Below are 18,358 nucleotides of genomic sequence, written 5' to 3' on the forward strand. Positions count from 1 at the left end.
TAATGATATAATTTGAGAAATGGTGACGCCAATTTGTGAGGAGCCTTTGTGCGGAATAATTTGCATTTTTTCCTCTTCGCCACCGCCTGCATTTTCCCCCTGTTAATTACAGCACCACAGATGAAGGGTGTGCTGTTTGACTCAGTGCTTATTATTCAACTTCAATCTAATAATTCAACTCTACAGGAATATATGTACATATACATATATAAAAAGTTTAGGCATCCAAATTTTAAACCACTTTTCATATAATCCTAAATGGTTTTGGATGGGTGGAAATATGAAACAAGGGGTGGATATAATCCACCTGTCACTGTGGATGTCTATTATTATCATTATTATATAGCTTCATGTTCACAAGAAAGACCTGCACCAGTCCACAACAACACATAAGACCCATTTCTTAATGATTATCCAGGTGTAGGTTCATGTTACAGGGACTCATTTGCTCTGCTTTCACAACTTTGAGACTAGTCCAAACAGAAACTTGGATTAAAGTTTAGACGAGGCACTAAAAGTTTCTCATTGTTTAAAAAAAAAAAAAAAAAAGAACTATAGTTGCCTTTCTTGTGTCGTTTCCTTTGGCTGTAGCCAAATTGGAAGTGATGGCAGGATAGTTGGTCCCTCGCTGCTTCCTCACATTACAAAGATCTGGTGGAGAGACTGTACTCTGTAGCCCGGCCATCTGCTGCTAAACAAAAAAAGAGTTTGTGACACAAAAAGAATCTTGCAGTGAACTTTCGAGGTTCTCAATAAATTTGAGGGTGGCTAAATTGCTTTTTTCTTTGGCACAGGAAAGTCTAGCCATATTTTCAACATGACTGTTGCCTTTCTGTGTAGCTCAAAAATTTGCTGTCACATTCCACAGGATTCAAACTCTTTTCAAATCCTGCATTGTGTGCAGAATCACTGACACCTTTTAAATGCAGCCAGACTGCTACAGTTACAGATCTTGACCTCAAGCCAAGGAGTCATCCAACCAAATTCTCAGAAGACCTGCTTGAGTGTGGTTAAATGATGACCTCTGGTGCCCTCTAGTGGCCGTTCGCTTTCCGGCGTTTTCTTGTATACCAACAGTAAAACTACTGACAAATGCACGTACTGTATTGTATTTACATGTTTGATTACATTTATATGTTTTTGTTATCTTCAGATAATTTGGTTTTTAATGCAAAAATAAATTTCAAAAGTAAAAACATATAAACCTAGTTAGTTTTTTGCTTGTTTTTTTTCATAAACTCACATGATCTGAAGTCATATATATATATATTATATATATATATATATATATATATATATATATATATATATATATATATATATATATATATATATATGTATACAATAATCATGTGTGAGAATGTCATGCATTCAGCAGTGGAAAGTTTCTTCTTTCCTCTGGTGAAGGACGCAAATAGACAGATTTGATATGTGAGCCATTATTATCCAACCGGTCTGCAGAGGGCTTCTTAAATCCTCTCTTACGACCAATGAGCTTAAGCTGCATCTTAACAACAACTGTACAGTGGGTCCGGGTCCCCAGTGTGGGTGGAAGCTGCAGGGTGGTGTGTGTGGAAGGCCAGGTGTTTTCAGAACGGAGCCATCTGGCCACAGTGTTAGCAGCTTATGAAGCAGGTGTTGCAGCGCAGGAGAGATATTTACTCTCTCTGTAGCTGTCTCTGTGTGTTCCTGATGATCCCCATTATATTTACCATCTCACAGGAGGAGTGCCCTCCAGCAGTGTCGTTTAAATCAGTTACTTTATTGGTTAAATCCTAAGTAGAGCAGAGCAAAAACCTGCGCCAAGGCAGCACAGTTTACTCATTATATCATTGCATTCATTAATAATCATATTATAAAATATTGACCAGCGTAATATGACTCCACAGCGATGGAAATATGGTTAGGGTGATATTGAATTGCATCCCTGTTGTTAGTAGTTTAATATTATTCATGAAGTGTTTCACCACAAGATTTAGAATATTCCTTGAAGCTGTGATTATCCTCCGGAAATATTCTTAAAATCCACTGCTGTTGTTTGAAGTGTTGTGTCACTTGATGCTAATTAAAGGTGATAATTCAAGAAATGTTTCATTCGCATGGTGAATGTCATTTAGTGATGAAATCCTTTGGAATCTCCGCTCACAGCACCTCAGCTGAGTGATCAGAAGAATCCTGCTGCCATCAACTGGTAAAAACCTTTAAACACACTTGGCCCAGTGCTATTAATTAAATAAAGATGTGCTCTCTGCGGTATATTAAGCCATTACTTAACAAAAGTGTCGTTTAATATAATGTTTTGCTCCGTAATCTTTTGAGAGAACAGTCAAAACTCAAATTATAGAATATAAGGCAAAGATCAATTCTCTGTAAAAATGTCAGAAGATTGGATGAGTTTAAATAATAGATCACCAATTGTTATATTGGAATTATATGACCCCCTCTCACTTTCTAATAAACGTGAGTTACAGCCTGATATTATGCTGGAGTTATGACATTGAATTTATTATGATTCCAATTAAATCAAACCTCAACTCGGTTGTATCATTAAAAGAAAATTTAAAAAAAATCTCTGGTGGGAATGTTAAAGAATAAACATTTATATAACATCAATGATATTTAAAATATAAGAAAATTATCTATAATACAATAATTAGGTCATATGTATAACATGACTGAAGAATGATAATAATCATATCCCATTGCAGCTACTATTTATGTGTAGTGTTAATGGAGCGTGTTCATTGGATTAGATGTTTTAGGTCTCCATGTTTCCACATTTTAACAGTGGAGGAACTTTAATAATCAGAAGTTTAAAAAAAAAAACAGCGATAAAACAATGTGAAGTCAAATCATAGTTTTCCCTGTGGCTAAATGAACTTGAAATTTCCTCACCACCCCAGTGCATCTGGATAACTGATGCAAAATGCTGAGCATAAAGTGTCTCCCATAAAGCAACGCTCACTTATTGTCCAGCTCATAAAAATGAGAAAAAGAATAATCGCAGGGTTCAATGAGCACATTTGCCTCCTAAAGAATAGTGTGAGTAAAACAGCAGGAGCCCACAGGTACCTGCAGTAGCCAGCTGGCCTGATATTAAGCAGCCAAATCAGCAGTTAAATTACTGCCTTGCTGTCCACTCAATGGGGAACTCAGCCCGTCTTCAAAAAGACACTCCACCTCCCACTTCTTATCCCATGGCAGTGCAAAATATTGACACCATGAAATGAAACAGGTGTACAGAGATAGCGTTAATAGATTACATATGTTTGATTTGATCCCAAAAGTCCAGTAATACCTCAGTTATGTTTTTGTTGTCATCATTATTTTTATTTGTGTTTTTTAAAACCCTACAGTGCAGTATAAAATTGGTAGTAATTTTTAATGGGTATATTATTGGTTTTCCTTATGAACCCCAGCTTCCCCCCCAGGTTGAATACATATGGTTAATATCAGTTGTCTGAGATCTGTGACTGTGACGTGATAAAAAGAGAGAATGGAATATTGGGGTAGATTGAATATGATTGATAATGTGTTACAGTGAGATGATCAATAATAAAGTAATAGATACTTGCTTTTTCGGCTTTGAGCCTTTTAAAGCACTTCAAATATTCGGGAAGTTTCCAGACTCTACCAGTCATTTACAGAGGTTGTCATTACTGGACTTGAAGCGTCATGACGCACTCTTTTGTGACGTACGATGACGTAATTGTGGTGGGAGGAGCCTGCGTGACACATCAAAACTTAATGAAAACAGACGGCCCGGCGGTTAGTTGACGTTCGTATCCGAGTCTGTGGTGGAATTTGTGTCAGAAAGGAACGAAAAGAATCAACACTAATCTGGATAATTCACCAAAGGTAAGCTGACCTCCACAAAAACGCAACAGACCGTCAGGAACACGGGATTCGGTGAGTGCATAAAATAAACATAGCTAAAGTTAGCTCCGGCTAACCTAGCTTAGTACAATTTGAATATGCTAACGGTGTTTATTCGAGAGAAATAATTCAGACACCGAGAAATGAAGAATTGGTTTTAACCAACTAAGAGTTAACATCAAATGTGTTCGAAAGCAAGGTAACTTTTTAGCGTTGGCTTCTAGCTTGCTGACATACTGTATGTGCTAGCTTAAAACACTTGAATGGTTGATATGAAAAATAGTAGTCCCTGAAAACTTTTTCCCCCTGTTTTTGTGACCCTACCGTCTCTGAAACCTGTCATTCTATTTAAGACGAAAGCTACTCTAAACCTACAGGAAATGTAATTATTCAACCACCCGAGTTAATCGCATAAGTTAGCCTAGCGAGTTAGGCTAGGTAGCTAAGGCTAGCTAGAGAATTATATAGCATTGTCTTTTCCTGGTGTCACAATATTTTGGTTTCTTCATTTTCCTTTACAAAAACAACCTTTAAAAACCTTCATTTCCAATTCGACGTTAAAAACCGAAACCTAATAATTAAGTTTATGGCATGATTCAGGTAATCATTTACACTTTAGAAAGGCACGATGACTTGCCATAAATCACAGTAACTAGCATGCTATTCTTATCACGCCCAGAACTGCAAACGTCAGTTTTGTTTATACGCTAAACATGAGTTTTCCTTCTCCTTCAGGCTGTTGAGAATCACTCACCGTCAGCTTTAAAGGTAATTCTTACGATGGAGTTTCCAGATCTGGGAGAGCACTGCTCTGAGAAGACCTGCAAGCGTTTAGGTGAGTGTTTTGGAAAGATGAATATTTTCTCTTGTTAAGTTTCATGATCTGTTATTTGAAACTGAATTTTACATTATAGATTTTCTTCCGATGAAATGTGATGCCTGTCAAGAGATTTTCTGCAAAGACCACATAACTTATGCAAATCACAAATGCATGTCATCCTACAAAAAGGTAATCTTACACTTTTTGTAACTTCAAACTGTGTTGAACTATTTACTTTAAGTTTTTTTCTTTTAAAATGAAAAGTTGATAGCTGTAAACTTTAAGACTGCGTCTTTACTTGCTCTGGCATGGTGCAATAGTGAACATAAAAAAATTGTCTCATTGTGTCAAACAAAATAAATTCAGATTTTCCTGTTGGAAATGTAAATATTGACAGCTTCTCAGCACAATGGATTGTGTCAAGATCTAATTATAGTAATATAAAATAGTCAACGGCCCATGGTGGTCTCCTTATGTAGAAGTTTTTGTGCTGTCAAGATAAAAGTTAACAGCAGAGGTGATGTTATAAAGGAATATAATTGGATATGAATTTCTAGAATAATAAATATAGTTTTCTATTCTTTGTTAATCTTGTTAGTATGATTAGGACACGCAAATACACAATATATTGTGATTGTATAATTTTGGTGTAACCTACCCTACCACCCTGAATGTAGTACTGAAGTAGATATATGCAACTGACTGTTTTGTTAGAGGTGAAGCGGTCTGTCTCATGTCTTATATGGTGAAGTCCCTGTTCTTATAAATGTCATAGCGAACTATGGTTTGGGGCTCTTTTCTCAAGCTCAGAAGGAGACCTGATCTATTTCTGAATTTACGTGTGCATTGTTCAACTTAAAAAAGTTTCCTGGTAATTCTCTGGGAAATGCCAAGAAAGGAACTGAAAGAGAAAAATGCTGTCCTTTAACAGAATGAAAGCACAGTATATAATGTTAGAAATCTGCCTCTTAAATGACTTTTTAGCTTGTTTTTTCTGTAGGATATCCAGGTCCCAGTATGTCCATTGTGCAACATCCCCATCCCCATAAAGAGAGGGGAGATGCCGGACATTAAAGTTGGCGAACACATCGATCGAGATTGCAAATCAGACCCTGCACAGAGAAAGAGAAAGGTTACTGTCAGCAGAATTGTTTCAATGTGCATCCAATTGGCTAGATTGGAAACAAAAGTAGTAGACTTTGTTTTTCTATTTCTTTCAGATTTTCACAAATAAATGCTCTAAAGGTGGTTGCAAGCAGAAGGAAATGATACGTGTGACCTGTGATCAGTGTCATTTAAATTACTGTCTTAAGCACCGGCACCCTTTAGACCATGAATGTAAGACTGATGGGAAACCTCTGTCCAAATCAGGGTATGTAACCGCAGGACGTATCCAGATATTGTTGTTTTATCTGAAATGTGAGAGTAAAAATCAATCTGTTTCATCTCAGGCGCGCAGCTGTAATGAGAGCCCATGCTGTTTACTCCAACTCTGCTTCCAGCTCTAGTTCATCTGCTTCGGGAAACTCACGGCCTGTTTCTGACGGGATGAGTGCAATTTACAGAGGCAGTAACAGCAGGTGATTTGCTGCTGCTTGGTGATTTTGAATGCTTAAAGGGACAGTAAACTCAATTTTAAGTGACATATATGTTATTCGTCATTATGAAAAATAGAAGAAAAAAAAATATTTTTTTTGTGTGTGTGTATTCATTGTGTGTTCATTTAAAAAAAATTTTTTTTTTTTAAAAATGTGTATTATGTGGATTCACACCGATTTCTATAATTTCGTCACTTACGCTGTCATGGCACTCTCCATAACTTAGGATAAATTTCGTTTTTCTAAGTCCCCGTAGCACATAAAAAAAATTAAAATGCCACCAAGCCTTTTTTTTACTTATGTACTTCCAACACAGACCTGGTTCATTGTGACTTTACTGTTCCTTTAATAGAGTGTATAAGAACATAAAATATTCACTTTTCCCACCGTCCTTCTTCCCAGCTCCACTCAGCAGATACCTACTTCCGTTTCAGCACAGAATGTAATACCGCCATCAGCATCATTTCAAGCCGGCATGGTAGGCGCATTATTTACATGCAATTATTTTTAAAACGTCCCCAAAGCAGTGAAAATGTAAATGTGCTGTGGTCTCTCTGCAGACCGAGGAGCAGGCCTTACAAAGGGCTCTGGAGATGTCTTTGGCCGAGTCCAGGCAGACAGTCGAGCCGATTCCGAGGTGAGGAAACGTTATCAAAGTCATAATCCTAGAAATATCTAATTAACAGCTCAGCATCACTCTCAGCTCACTAGTGTCAGCATCAAGTTGTGTTTGACTCATTGGTATCCGGCTCAAATGTGACATCATTCTTTCATGGACAACAGCGGTCAGATGTCAGCAAGGCTATGAAGAATGAAAGATTAGTAATTATATTTACTACTGGAATTGACATGGAAGAGTTTTAATATAACAGTTAAGAAAAGTGGTAAACCACCGCCTGTTTTATTTGTAACTTTTTCCCATGTGAATATTTGTGTGACAGAAATTGACAAAGACAACAACAAATTCCAGGAATGGTGATAAATTCATGTCACAATAAGTTTTTTATGTGTGTTTAAATGGTGGTGGTGAGGAAGCAGCAACAAATTTAGGTTTGTTTGTTTGTGAGTGATATGTTTGTTGTTTGTGACTTAGCCCTCAGGAACAGGAGGACCTGGCTCTGGCTCAGGCTCTCGCTGCCAGCGAAGAAGACTACAGGCGGCAGCAGCAGAGACAACAGGTACCCGGAAAGCTTATCCGTCAGTAGCATGCTAACGGAATGCATGTAGGTACACAGTTGTCATGGCAACCTATTCCTTTTAAAATCCTTTTTTACGTTCTAGTCTAATTAGTCAGTGACAGGTGCTTGAACTTTCTTATGAAATGCTTGTGTTTGTAACTATATTTCCTCTTTGTTTAGGGGAGGGAGTCCAAACAGTCCAACTGCAGCCTCTGTTAATCTCCGACCAGGATTTAGAATTCAAGCTGTGCTAGTCACATAGAAGAAACCGTACATCTGGGATGTCAATATCCTGGATCAGTGATTGTTACGTGAAGAAATAGTCTTGGAAGTTTGCTGCGATATTATCGCCTTCTACAACAGAAGCACACTTTCCCAGCAGAAGAATCATTTTTACTGATGATTTGCTCTGTACATATTTTATATGCTGATCACAATGAAACCATTATATTATCACTTATGAATATTGAATAAATTATTTCAAAGATGAATCTGACTGAATTTAATCTGATTTCAAGGTACACACACAGGAGAAGATTGTTATTTAGACAAATCCCTAAGTGCATTAGACTCAAGTATTGGAGTAATCAATTGATTAAATTGCAGGCAGTGACTCAATTCAATTTCTGAAAAATGAACAGATTTATTTGAACGTGGGTGTCATAAAGCTGAGAGCAAGAATAAGTATAATAGAAATTATTCATACAGTCAACTGGGAAATGTTAGTATGAAGGAGGCGTCTGGCTCGAGTTCAATCTTTCTTAAAAGTTGCCATAGAATAAAACTAAATCTAGGGACTTATTCTTTATTTGATGTTTGCTGGGACAAGCCATTGATTTATTTGTAATTACATGAAAAAATTTTTTTTTATGTTTCATGATAGAAGTGTATATATTTCAAAGCATTCTTAGAACAGGCTCTGGCATTTCATAAAAGATTGACGCCTTGGAGTCATTATGGATTTGGGCACCAGAGGGCGCCAACACGTAACTAATTATTTTAATGATCCACAAGTTGGGAGTGAACCTGTTATTTTTCGACTTGTCTTGAAATCGTGTAAATTGAGCAAAATTGTATATCCCATTATTCTTTCACTTTCTGTAGATTGCTTGATGAGTAAAGATATTGCTGATATCCTCTTGTCTTTGTGACCAACAATGTTAGTGATTGTCCTTGAAGAAAGCAGACCTGAGTTTTCAAAAACCCAGATGCTGCACAAGATCTTCAAACTGCTGCAGTTAGCACATCATAAAATTACCTCACAACTATCATCAAATGCGAATGAGTGTAGATCCAATGGAGTTTAAACATTATGTTATCACAAACCGTCCACGCTCTTCAGACAGACCTGGAATCAGCAGGTACCGTGGTGTCAAAGAAAAATAATAAGTAATGCATGCAACAACCACAATTAATGCCATGTTTGGAGAACAAATGTCTCCTCACATCACCCCAGAAACACCCTCCCAACACTGATGGAGGTGGAGACATCATGGTGTGGTACTTTACTATGCTTTACTTTACCCATACTTAACCAGGCCTGTTTATTTATTTATTTTCTATGCCAATTTATGATTTTCTATTTGTAGATTCTTGATGGGTTATTTATTAATATTTCTATCTGGTGTTGTTCTACTTTCTATGCGCTGGTGCTTTCTGTGTGCTTTTTCTGAGTTTTGTGTACTCACTGTGCTGTGTGCGAAGGAGAAATTGATTTCCCTGACGGAACCTCCTTAAGGGATAAATAAAGTTATACTCTACTCTCTACTCATGATGCAGGTCAAAGGGAGAAATGTCATAGCTGTAGAATCAAAACACGGATTTACATTTCAAAGTAGGGAATTTTATCTCTGACTGCTGAAAAGGCCAGCTCTCAGGGCGTGGAGAGTGGGCATGTTGAAGAGAGACAGGTTTCTTCTCGGCTGTCTCTTGGGTCCGAGGATCTCAGTCCAGGTTAGAATAAAGATCATTGAGGCATTAAGCTGCTGCACCTGATCCCTGCATGACAAGGCCCACGCAGAGATGAGTGGGGATAGGATTTCCGGTAAGGAGCTGCAATTTCTTTGAGGGCCATTTAAGGCTTTCTGAATACCTGCTGCTGTTGGTGGTTCAACAATCCATATTAGAAATCATTTGCATAAATCAGTTTCCAAAAGTAAAATCAAAATGAGACACCGCATCGACTTCCTTGCTTTATGTGTAACAATTTTGGACCTGAAAATCTAATTTAAAGGTCAATATGGTTCCATTTGGAATGATTATCCTTTTTTTTTTCTTTTTTTTTAAAAATCATTGCTGATATCTGTGAAAAAAGTGGATGTGGGGATTTATGACCTGGAGATGATGGAGGAACACACGGGGATGTAACACGGCTTCAATTTCCCGATGTCAGAGGCATCATTTGCTGGTAAAATAGGACATTAAGGCAGAACAAGCACCTGCGGTGTCAGAGCAAACAGAGCCAAAGATGGAAAGCCGTCATATGGGAGGATTTTTACAGATTTAATGCCTGTTTGTGTGACAGAAGCAGATTCACTAATGCAGAATCCTCATGTGTGGATTTCAGTTTTTCTGTTTTTGCAGACCAGACGGTGAGAGAAAATGTTGTCAGTCATCAGCTGAGGAGCGTCTGGTTCAACAACACTCTGGCTGCTGGTTTTTCCATAAATAGGTCATACATCCAGATACTGATATGTCCAAAATGATGGGTTATTTATTATTTTTTATAGCTGCAGAAAGGAGAACTATAACATTTTTATCTTTGGACAATGTTATGACTAAACAGCAGATCAGAACAAAGTGGTAAAACAAACAAATAATTGCAGCTGTTTGAATCCTGGAGTTGTGGAGGGCTCAGAAACCCAACAGGTAGATTAAGCATACTTGAAACTCAATGGGTTTGAAATGAAAAAGCTGTCTGAGTATAATACACTGAGTCACTGAATAAATGTAGAACACAGAGTACAGATGGAGGTTTCTTACTAAAATATGCACAGTTGAGTTCGTCATGTTAATGGAACTCGACTTTAGTTAGAGTGAACTGATGTGATATCATCAATAATGCATTATGGGTAAGATGAGGCCGATGAAGGTAGGCAGGTAGAAGAGAAGGGACAATGGCTGGGGCTGAAGGCTGCAGGCTGAAGGTCGTGGGCAGATGGAGGAATAACAGCACAGAGAATGAAGTCCAGCATGAGTCGCACCGACAGAGTAAACGCCAACGAGAGGGAGGAACGAGAGAGAGATAGCTGAAAGAAGAGAGATGAAAAGATCAGGCGATAAGTTACTCAATTGTGCAATTTTTTGGGGAATCCAAAAAAATTTGAATTGCCTTTCCATGTCCTGTCCATGGATCACAAAAGAGGAGGTTTAAGTGCCACCTGGGAAGGTTTCAGGCCCTTTCTGTGGAGAGTTTGTACGTTTGTCTACTTGGGTTCTCTCCGAGTTCTCCGGCTCATTCCCATCTTCAAAAAAATGCAGGTTAGGTGAATGGATGACTCCAAAATTGTTCGTGATGGTGAGTGCTTGTCTGTTTACGTGTTGCCTTGTAATTCACAGGCAACGCATCTGGGGTGTTCCCATAGCAAGAGGCGGATAGGCTCCAACAGACCTGTGACCTGTGACAGCTGTAGACATGATGATTATTATAGTCTCTTCTTCAAGAAGGTGGATGAAAAACAAACCTCCAAAAAGCAAAAAGTGAAAAACAAGAATTCAATATTGTCACAATAAGAAAGTTGCGAGAGGTCATTTTCACTTTGATTCAATTATCAGACTTATTATCCAGTTTTTGCGTTTGGGTCAGATGTTAACTACGCTGTCAGATCTGAGGATGAACATGAGGTGAAAACTCAAATGCTGGGGGTTTTTGTGCATAATTTTCCACTGCAGCCTCCTATTATCGTATTATCATTCCTGTGCTCTGTGGCCCTGTGCCCAAGCCCACAATCATCTAATCTTTCCATAGCATTCATAATTCAACAAGCCCAAGGGCGCAGCAGGACTTCCGACCTTGCATCTGATCAATAAGAGGTCAGGGTCCGGCAAATCAAACAAGAGGAGGGGGGGGGGGGGCACAATCAGATTTATACTGCAGGTTACATTATCGTCACCAGGACAACTGTCTTTCAGAGGAACAAAAGTAGACGTTCTGTCACATGTTGGCTGAGGTTCGAAGCCTGGGGCGAGAACGCATCTGTGGAACTCTGAGGTGGCAGCTGAACGCTAACCTCTGCTAAACTGTCAGTACGCATTCATCTCAGCTCAGAGGTGCTAACAAGCAGCAAAGCATCACGTCAGAAAACAGCTCTAACTTTTTCCACTGCTGCACTTTCTGCACAAGCAGGACATTAAAGTATTCATTCATTCTTTCATTCTTTCATTCATTCGTTCATTCATTCATTCATTCATCATTCACTCATTTAATGTTCAGACGCTAGTTTCAAAATCCTCTAGGACAACATTTTCTTTTCGATTCTATAATCTGATGCAGAAATATACCACAGAAGAATTACAAACTCTGAACCGCTCATTGATCCTCAGGGTGAAAAAACAAAGCTGTGCATTCATTGGCCGTTAACAGCAACGTGTTGCTAGCTTATGAAGCTTTTCGACTGCCCTACAAATTGAAAAAGCGAAACTATTCAAGACCTTTATAATTTTAAAAACACACAACAACACAAAAAAAATGTATGTCCACAGTCCGATTGCAGTGTTTCCAGAGTCAAGCGTGGGTTGGAGATTATCTCAGCATGTATTGATGTCTTGAATTAATCTAAAAAGCAGATGTTTGATGCTTTTTTAAAAAGCTTCCCCTTCTCTGATGATGAATCTGTTTTGTCTGGTTTGAATCCACACCAACTCGATTGCTGCAGAGGATTCTTTTCAGCTTTACTCTGTTCATTCTTGTTTCCTCCAGTGTGTCACATTATGCAGGAGTAATCATTCGTCCGTGGCCCGGTGGGTCTTGTCCATGTATTTTTTCAGTGATGTTTGATTTGAAGTGTTGGTTTAGTGGAGGAGGAACTCTCTTTCTGAATATCAATCACACTTTATAGATTGGGGTGAAAACAAGCTTGCTCATAACATTCTCGCTCCCCATCTGATCAAATGCAGTATCAGTTTTTATGATGCTCTGGTTCCTCTTTTGGCGCAAGTTTAGAGCTAAAAGCACCTCCACTGATGCCATTGTCAGTAAAAGTTGATCGACCAGGAAATAGTTTCCACGCTGTGTCGTAAATCGATAATTAAACAACATTTTACCTGTTGCAGCTGCGATCCTACTCCCAGAGCCGGTTCACAGAGGTGTTTTCTAAGCCCAGGTGCTCGGTCTGAATCCCCACAGTGTTTATTATTATCATCAAAATGCTCTAACCATTCTGTTTGTTGAAAAGTTGAAATTCTGTCCACGTCAATCTCAGAAGGTGATGATTAGCTAGTGTTAAAAAAAACAAAAACAACAACACAGAAAGAAAATAGCAATGTAAGAAGCAAACCTCAAAACAGATTTATCACACTCTGTAGTACACACAGAAAATATGATCTGGTTTCTATGACAACCAGGGGATAATGATATACACTGGGTAGTCTGAGACTGGGACCAGTGGTGGCATTTTCAAATAGAATACTGAAGTGTTCTTTTTCATCTGCAATCAATCCTTATTTTGCTGTTGCTAATGAGGCTCTCGCTCCTCAGAGCTCACTTTAAAGCTACGTTTCACCAAAGGCGTGAAATCGACGACTGCATTCCGACAGGAAAACAAATAAATCACATCCGTTTAAAAGATGAATGAAAACCTTCCTGCATAGTTAAGCTTTCTTTTAAGTGGGTAGTTTAATCCATAAGCTTTTCCTAAAACAGCATGATTAAAAAAAAAAGAATAAAGAAAAAGTGCAGCAACACCAGAGGTTGTTTAACACAATCAGTGTCTCCGGGGGTGTTTGTGGTGATTGTGCGTGAGCTACCTGGAGTTTTCAAGCATGCTGATTAGCATAAGCTCTACAGCTAAGGCTGATGGGTTGTCATTTATTTAGAGACTTTGGATATAAACTTAATATTTGGTGTCAAAAATGTAAGAATTTTTTTTTAGGTCTTCAGATACTTTTTGACACATAAATTCAAGCTGATTAAACCGTCAACCTGCCGGCACTTAGTCATCAGGGCATCTGTGTGAAAATCTGTAGCTTTAATGATCAATAAAGAAATCTATCACAGAATGCTGAGACACAGTTTAAATGCTCTCCATGTATTTGCGTGGGTTCTGTCCAACTGGTCCCGCTTCCTCCCACTGACCAGAAACTCACAGCAGAGGTGAACTGGTGACTCCATATTTCCTGTAGGCATGTATGTAGGCGTGAGGGTTTGTTTGCACCGCTCTGTGTCACACCTGGTGACCCATCCAGGATGTGCCGGGCCTCATCTCCACCATCAGTAACGATTGTCTCCATGCAACCCTGCACTTGAACCGGCATGAAGGTAACTAACCTCCTGTGTTTGACTTCTCACAGTTATCGCCTCTATCTGTGAAAGAAGGATTCTCTGCCAGCTCTTACCTCTACAATCCACAATCGGGCAGGCAGTCAGGTACTTATTGATCCGAGGGGAATCAATGACAAGAATACAAAGATAGATATAAGAAGTATTATATGGCTTATCTTTTAACTCTGCTTACATTTCTGACAGTATAACATTCACTGCATTTACGACGGCGATCACTTTGTAGATTAAATATTGGATTCAAAAACAGACAATAAAATCATTTCAGAGAGTAAACCAGTCCCGTCACACTTTACTAAAGTATCCTCTGTCAGCTGTGCCTCACTGATGTTATTGCACTGGTTAGGATGCAAGTCATTCCCTCTGAACCTCATGCCCTCTGTGATAAACGCGTCACATATTGGAATGGAACCAGGTAACAGATCACACGCGGCATGTTGGATATTTGCATCTCGCCGGTTGAGTAATCACACGGCATTTCCAAAGCAATTGAGATGAGAAGCTGCTATTCTATTCAGGACGTTGAATCTTGAAGTTAATGATTCCATCTGTAAATTTGTCACACTTTTATTACAGGCGTTATTAAAGCTAAACGGCTTCTTGTTCACACCGGGGCTGTTATTCGCAAAAGAATTGACCACAATGGTTTCACTTGGCAGAACGTTCTGCATTCGAGGAAGAAAATTGATCCATTGGACGAACAATCCATGACTTTTATTTTACACTAATTCATTAGGAGAGTCTGGATCGATTACTTTTATTCACAGCGCATGTTTAGACGCCATATTCATGTCGAATTTCACCGAGATGTGCTTAAGGTTTAACTTAGCAAAACATATACAACCACCAGAGAGTCATCATTCACCTTTTCATTTCTTTACAGCTATAGAAGCTGTAAAATGTCATGCTATTACTGGTGTTGAAGGTGGGAATCAATATTGGTTTTTCAACATCATTTCCAAGTGATCCATCCATGTTGCTATGGAAACGTTCCCATGAACCCACACCCAGAGGTATTTCTGAATGTTAATTTGCCTTATACGCTCGGGCCACAATCCATAATGGACCAGAGCAAGCCATAGTACCACCCTGTACTTTAAATAAGGCCGGCTGTACTGCATCATGTAAAGAGTCACTGGAGGGACTGTCTAATTCAATGCATGAATATTTTAAAGATGCAAGAATTTAATGTTGCCTGAGCTTTACATGTGGGCTCATACGATGACATAAATGTAAGATTTCCCACTCCACCGTGAAATATTCTAGAATCTCCTACGAAAATATTGGAAAACCTGCAAGCATAATAATCCAATCAAAGTGACAGCAGCTTAAACCAAAGAGAAAAGGATGCAAAGGGAGGATTCCCACAGGTGGCCGCTGCACGGACACGATTCCGCATCCTTCACTGTCTGACGGATAGCAGCTCAGACAGCCTGTCAAAGATGGCGTTCCAGGCAGGGCAAGGTGGGAACCTGTCAGACTGAGGGTCGTGAGGTCGCAGCTGAATTATAACACATATAACTAAACCGACTCGGCCTCTATTAAAAAAAAATAGTTCACCCCAAAGCTGGTTTTTATTAACTGTTTTCTATCTCGTACTGAGATGTTGCTCATGGCAAAGAGCTTAAATGAACTGTCTGGATTTGCAAACGAACCGGTCGAGTCAATAATTGAGGGAAAGGTCCGAGCATCTATTGAACGACTACAGTTCTCTGCTCTACCTGGATCTTTGATGAGAGGTGATCGGAGCAGACGGGTGATGTGGGCACACTTAACAGGTTGATGGCTGAGTGGGCAGCGGGAGACTGAAAGGAATAAACATGGAGTGAGCAGCATAGAATCATTCTTGCCCTTGGTTTGCTCTTGAATCAACAAAGTCTTCAATCCTTGAAGGATTTTCTCTTACCAACATGTTGAAGCGTCGACACCTCACATCAAGCGTCCATTCTCCGAACGATGAGGCGCTGAAAGAAAGAAAAACTACAAATATTTCATCCTGTTTTGTTTCGCAGCACAAAAAAAACCAAATAGCTGAGGTAAAACGGAGCCTAACGGTCCAAACAGAAGCATATGGAGCAGAACAGCTGCAGAACAGTCAACTCACTTACAAAGGGAGAATAATAATAAGCATAGCTCAGCAGGCTGCATATTAGAAATAACACTTTGATGAAGTGACCAAACTCCTTGTCACTGGCATCACGCCACAATGGTTGGCGGGGCAACAGTGTCGTTCTGACACTGCGTACTCTGCCGGCACAACATCAACACTCAAGCATAATGACAAGGACAAATAATCTGTCCATAACATTCAACAAACACAACAAGAGGCGAGATGAAACAAGCACCAGAGGGAGCAAACCGTCTTCTTTGGTGGTGCATCCGAAATGTGCATCGCCAGCTAACAGTGGATTGAAGGCAGCTTTATATTTAATCTATATGTTTATTTCTTCTCTCTTGTGAGATCAAGAAAGCTTCTCTCAACAATCCCATAATCTATATCTAAAAACTTTTTTTGCAGTATCCGCAGCTATTTCCACTCCCTGTTTTACTGCGTCAGCAGAATAGTTAATCACTATATCCAGTAATGAATGAAACTTCACAATGTTCTTGCAGAAATATTCACTGTGCTCCCTTTGCTGAGTTCTTTTCCCTCATTATGTTTTCTAGCTGCCTCCTCGTAACTTAAGCGTCTCTTGGATTCAATCTTCTTGACATGATCTGTCTTTCTTGACAATCTTCCCACCCTTCTTCACGACCTCCTCCACACTGACAATAACAACAATCTGTATTTAAAAAGCATCTTTCAAAGCCGTGTTAGTGTTTCACACAGCATGCAAAAGCAGCAGAGTATCACGTCTATATAAAATACAACTAAGTGTAGAAATAGGAGGGAAAAAAGATCAGGAAAGACTTTCAGATAAAATAATAAGGTTGAGGATAATAAGGTTGGTGAGGATTTGATTTCTGACTGATTTAAGAATAAATACATAACATCTCATTTCTGACTTTGCTAGCCGGGGCTGTTGATCCAACAGGGAGGCACATCAATGTTTCATCAGCATAAAATGAATAAAAATACCTTCTCTATGAATAGGATGGTCTCAAACCTGACCACTGTGGCACACTGTGGTCTACTACTGTACACATTCTGTATTCATTCTTTTAATTTGTTTCTAGACAATGAGCCCCTCCATAATATACACCATCACTGACTGGAACCCTGACTCCTGATGATCACCCGACTCTATTTCCGACTCTATTACCATGATGTTCTTCTGCCTGTGTCACAACCTTACGTTTATCAGGGAAAGCTCCAAATCTGCCTCTCCCACTCAGTTGGGTTGCTGTTTCATTCTTACTATTATATATATATTCTCAGCATGTTCCTCCCTTCATTTCTTCCCACTGCCTCATTCAGATTCATCCGCCTCTAGCCCCTCTCCTCTGAGAACTGACGTCGGCGAACATGTGTATTGAGTAACCAGGCCAGTCAGGGAACTGATTAGCGAAGAGCCAGCAATGGGGATGCGTTCCAAATGCTTCCCACAGTACTTTTTATCTACAATAGAAGAACATTCCTCCCCAGGTGACCCTTTTGTGTACGGGCTTGCGTTTAGCTGGGAGATTGTGTGAGTCACAAATAAAAACCCAACCTTAAAATAGCTGGAAGCAAAACATCTGACTGTGATTGTAGTTATGTCAGGAAATGCTGCTGTAATCATGTAACCTAATAATTTTACATTTACCTTTATGCTGATTTATGGATGATAGATTACTTCCAGTGACTAACACTGAGGATTTCTGATCATCATGGGATTCCCTGGCCCCCAGAGTGTCATCTCCCAGATGGATTCACTTTGGAAAATGGGTTTCTGAACTACCAATCGCCACAAGGTGAAACTCTACTGCCAGGATTATTTCACCTGTGCCCCCTCCTGAATTCATTTGCTAAATCAGATCCTGCGTCCTTTGAGCAGACGATGAACCTTGAAGAAAGATGCAGAATAAATAAATAAATAAATAAATAAATAGATAAAAAAATGTTTTTAAAATATTATTTATATAAATATATATATATATATATATATATATATATATATATATATATATATATATATATATATATATATATATATATATATATATATATATATATATATATAAGTTGTTTCTTGTGGTCATCCAGGTTGTTATTAAACTACCTCCTGCCACACCGTCGATCTCAATCGTTTTCTGCAGTGTGAACATTAACGTGGATGTGGAGGAGGAGTCCTCGTTACAGGGATAGGGGATTGGGCGGGTGGGTAAGGGGGGGGGGGCATGGGTAAGGGTGGAGAAGGAATAAGATACCAGCAAAACGGGTAGACAGTGAGACAGTGACAGACAGAAA

At 39.0% G+C, this 18,358-nt stretch overlaps 1 protein-coding gene across 3 annotated transcripts; it reads left to right on the forward strand.

Annotated features, from left to right (window-relative positions):
* Positions 1 to 3,718: 3,718 nt before the first annotated feature.
* Positions 3,719 to 7,963, forward strand: zfand2a (zinc finger, AN1-type domain 2A). Of its 3 annotated transcripts, none has more exons than XM_068336519.1 (10): positions 3,719 to 3,858; positions 4,612 to 4,711; positions 4,791 to 4,885; positions 5,697 to 5,828; positions 5,917 to 6,068; positions 6,148 to 6,276; positions 6,697 to 6,772; positions 6,855 to 6,931; positions 7,388 to 7,472; positions 7,653 to 7,963. In XM_068336519.1, the coding sequence occupies exons 2-10, from the start codon at positions 4,657 to 4,659 to the stop codon at positions 7,689 to 7,691; spliced, it is 840 nt and encodes a 279-aa protein (XP_068192620.1). In that variant the 5' UTR covers positions 3,719 to 3,858; positions 4,612 to 4,656; the 3' UTR covers positions 7,692 to 7,963. The 3 variants fall into 3 exon arrangements, with proteins under 3 accessions (XP_068192620.1, XP_068192621.1, XP_068192619.1); XM_068336520.1 differs by having other exon boundaries at positions 3,730 to 3,909; positions 7,388 to 7,517; XM_068336518.1 differs by having other exon boundaries at positions 3,731 to 3,909.
* Positions 7,964 to 18,358: the final 10,395 nt, after the last annotated feature.

The sequence above is a fragment of the Antennarius striatus genome, chromosome 16, assembly GCF_040054535.1.
Source record: "Antennarius striatus isolate MH-2024 chromosome 16, ASM4005453v1, whole genome shotgun sequence".
Taxonomy (NCBI): domain Eukaryota; kingdom Metazoa; phylum Chordata; class Actinopteri; order Lophiiformes; family Antennariidae; genus Antennarius; species Antennarius striatus.

What these genes read in the sequence shown, in the direction of transcription:
- zfand2a (XM_068336519.1), top strand. Translation starts at nt 4,657, where the DNA reads ATGGAGTTTCCAGATCTGGGAGAGCACTGCTCTGAGAAGACCTGCAAG. An exon ending in GCATGTCATCCTACAAAAAG is followed by an intron (nt 4,886 to 5,696) that starts GTAATCTTACAC and finishes TTTTTTCTGTAG; the next exon opens with GATATCCAGGTCCCAGTATG. An exon ending in AAACCTCTGTCCAAATCAGG is followed by an intron (nt 6,069 to 6,147) that starts GTATGTAACCGC and finishes GTTTCATCTCAG; the next exon opens with GCGCGCAGCTGTAATGAGAG.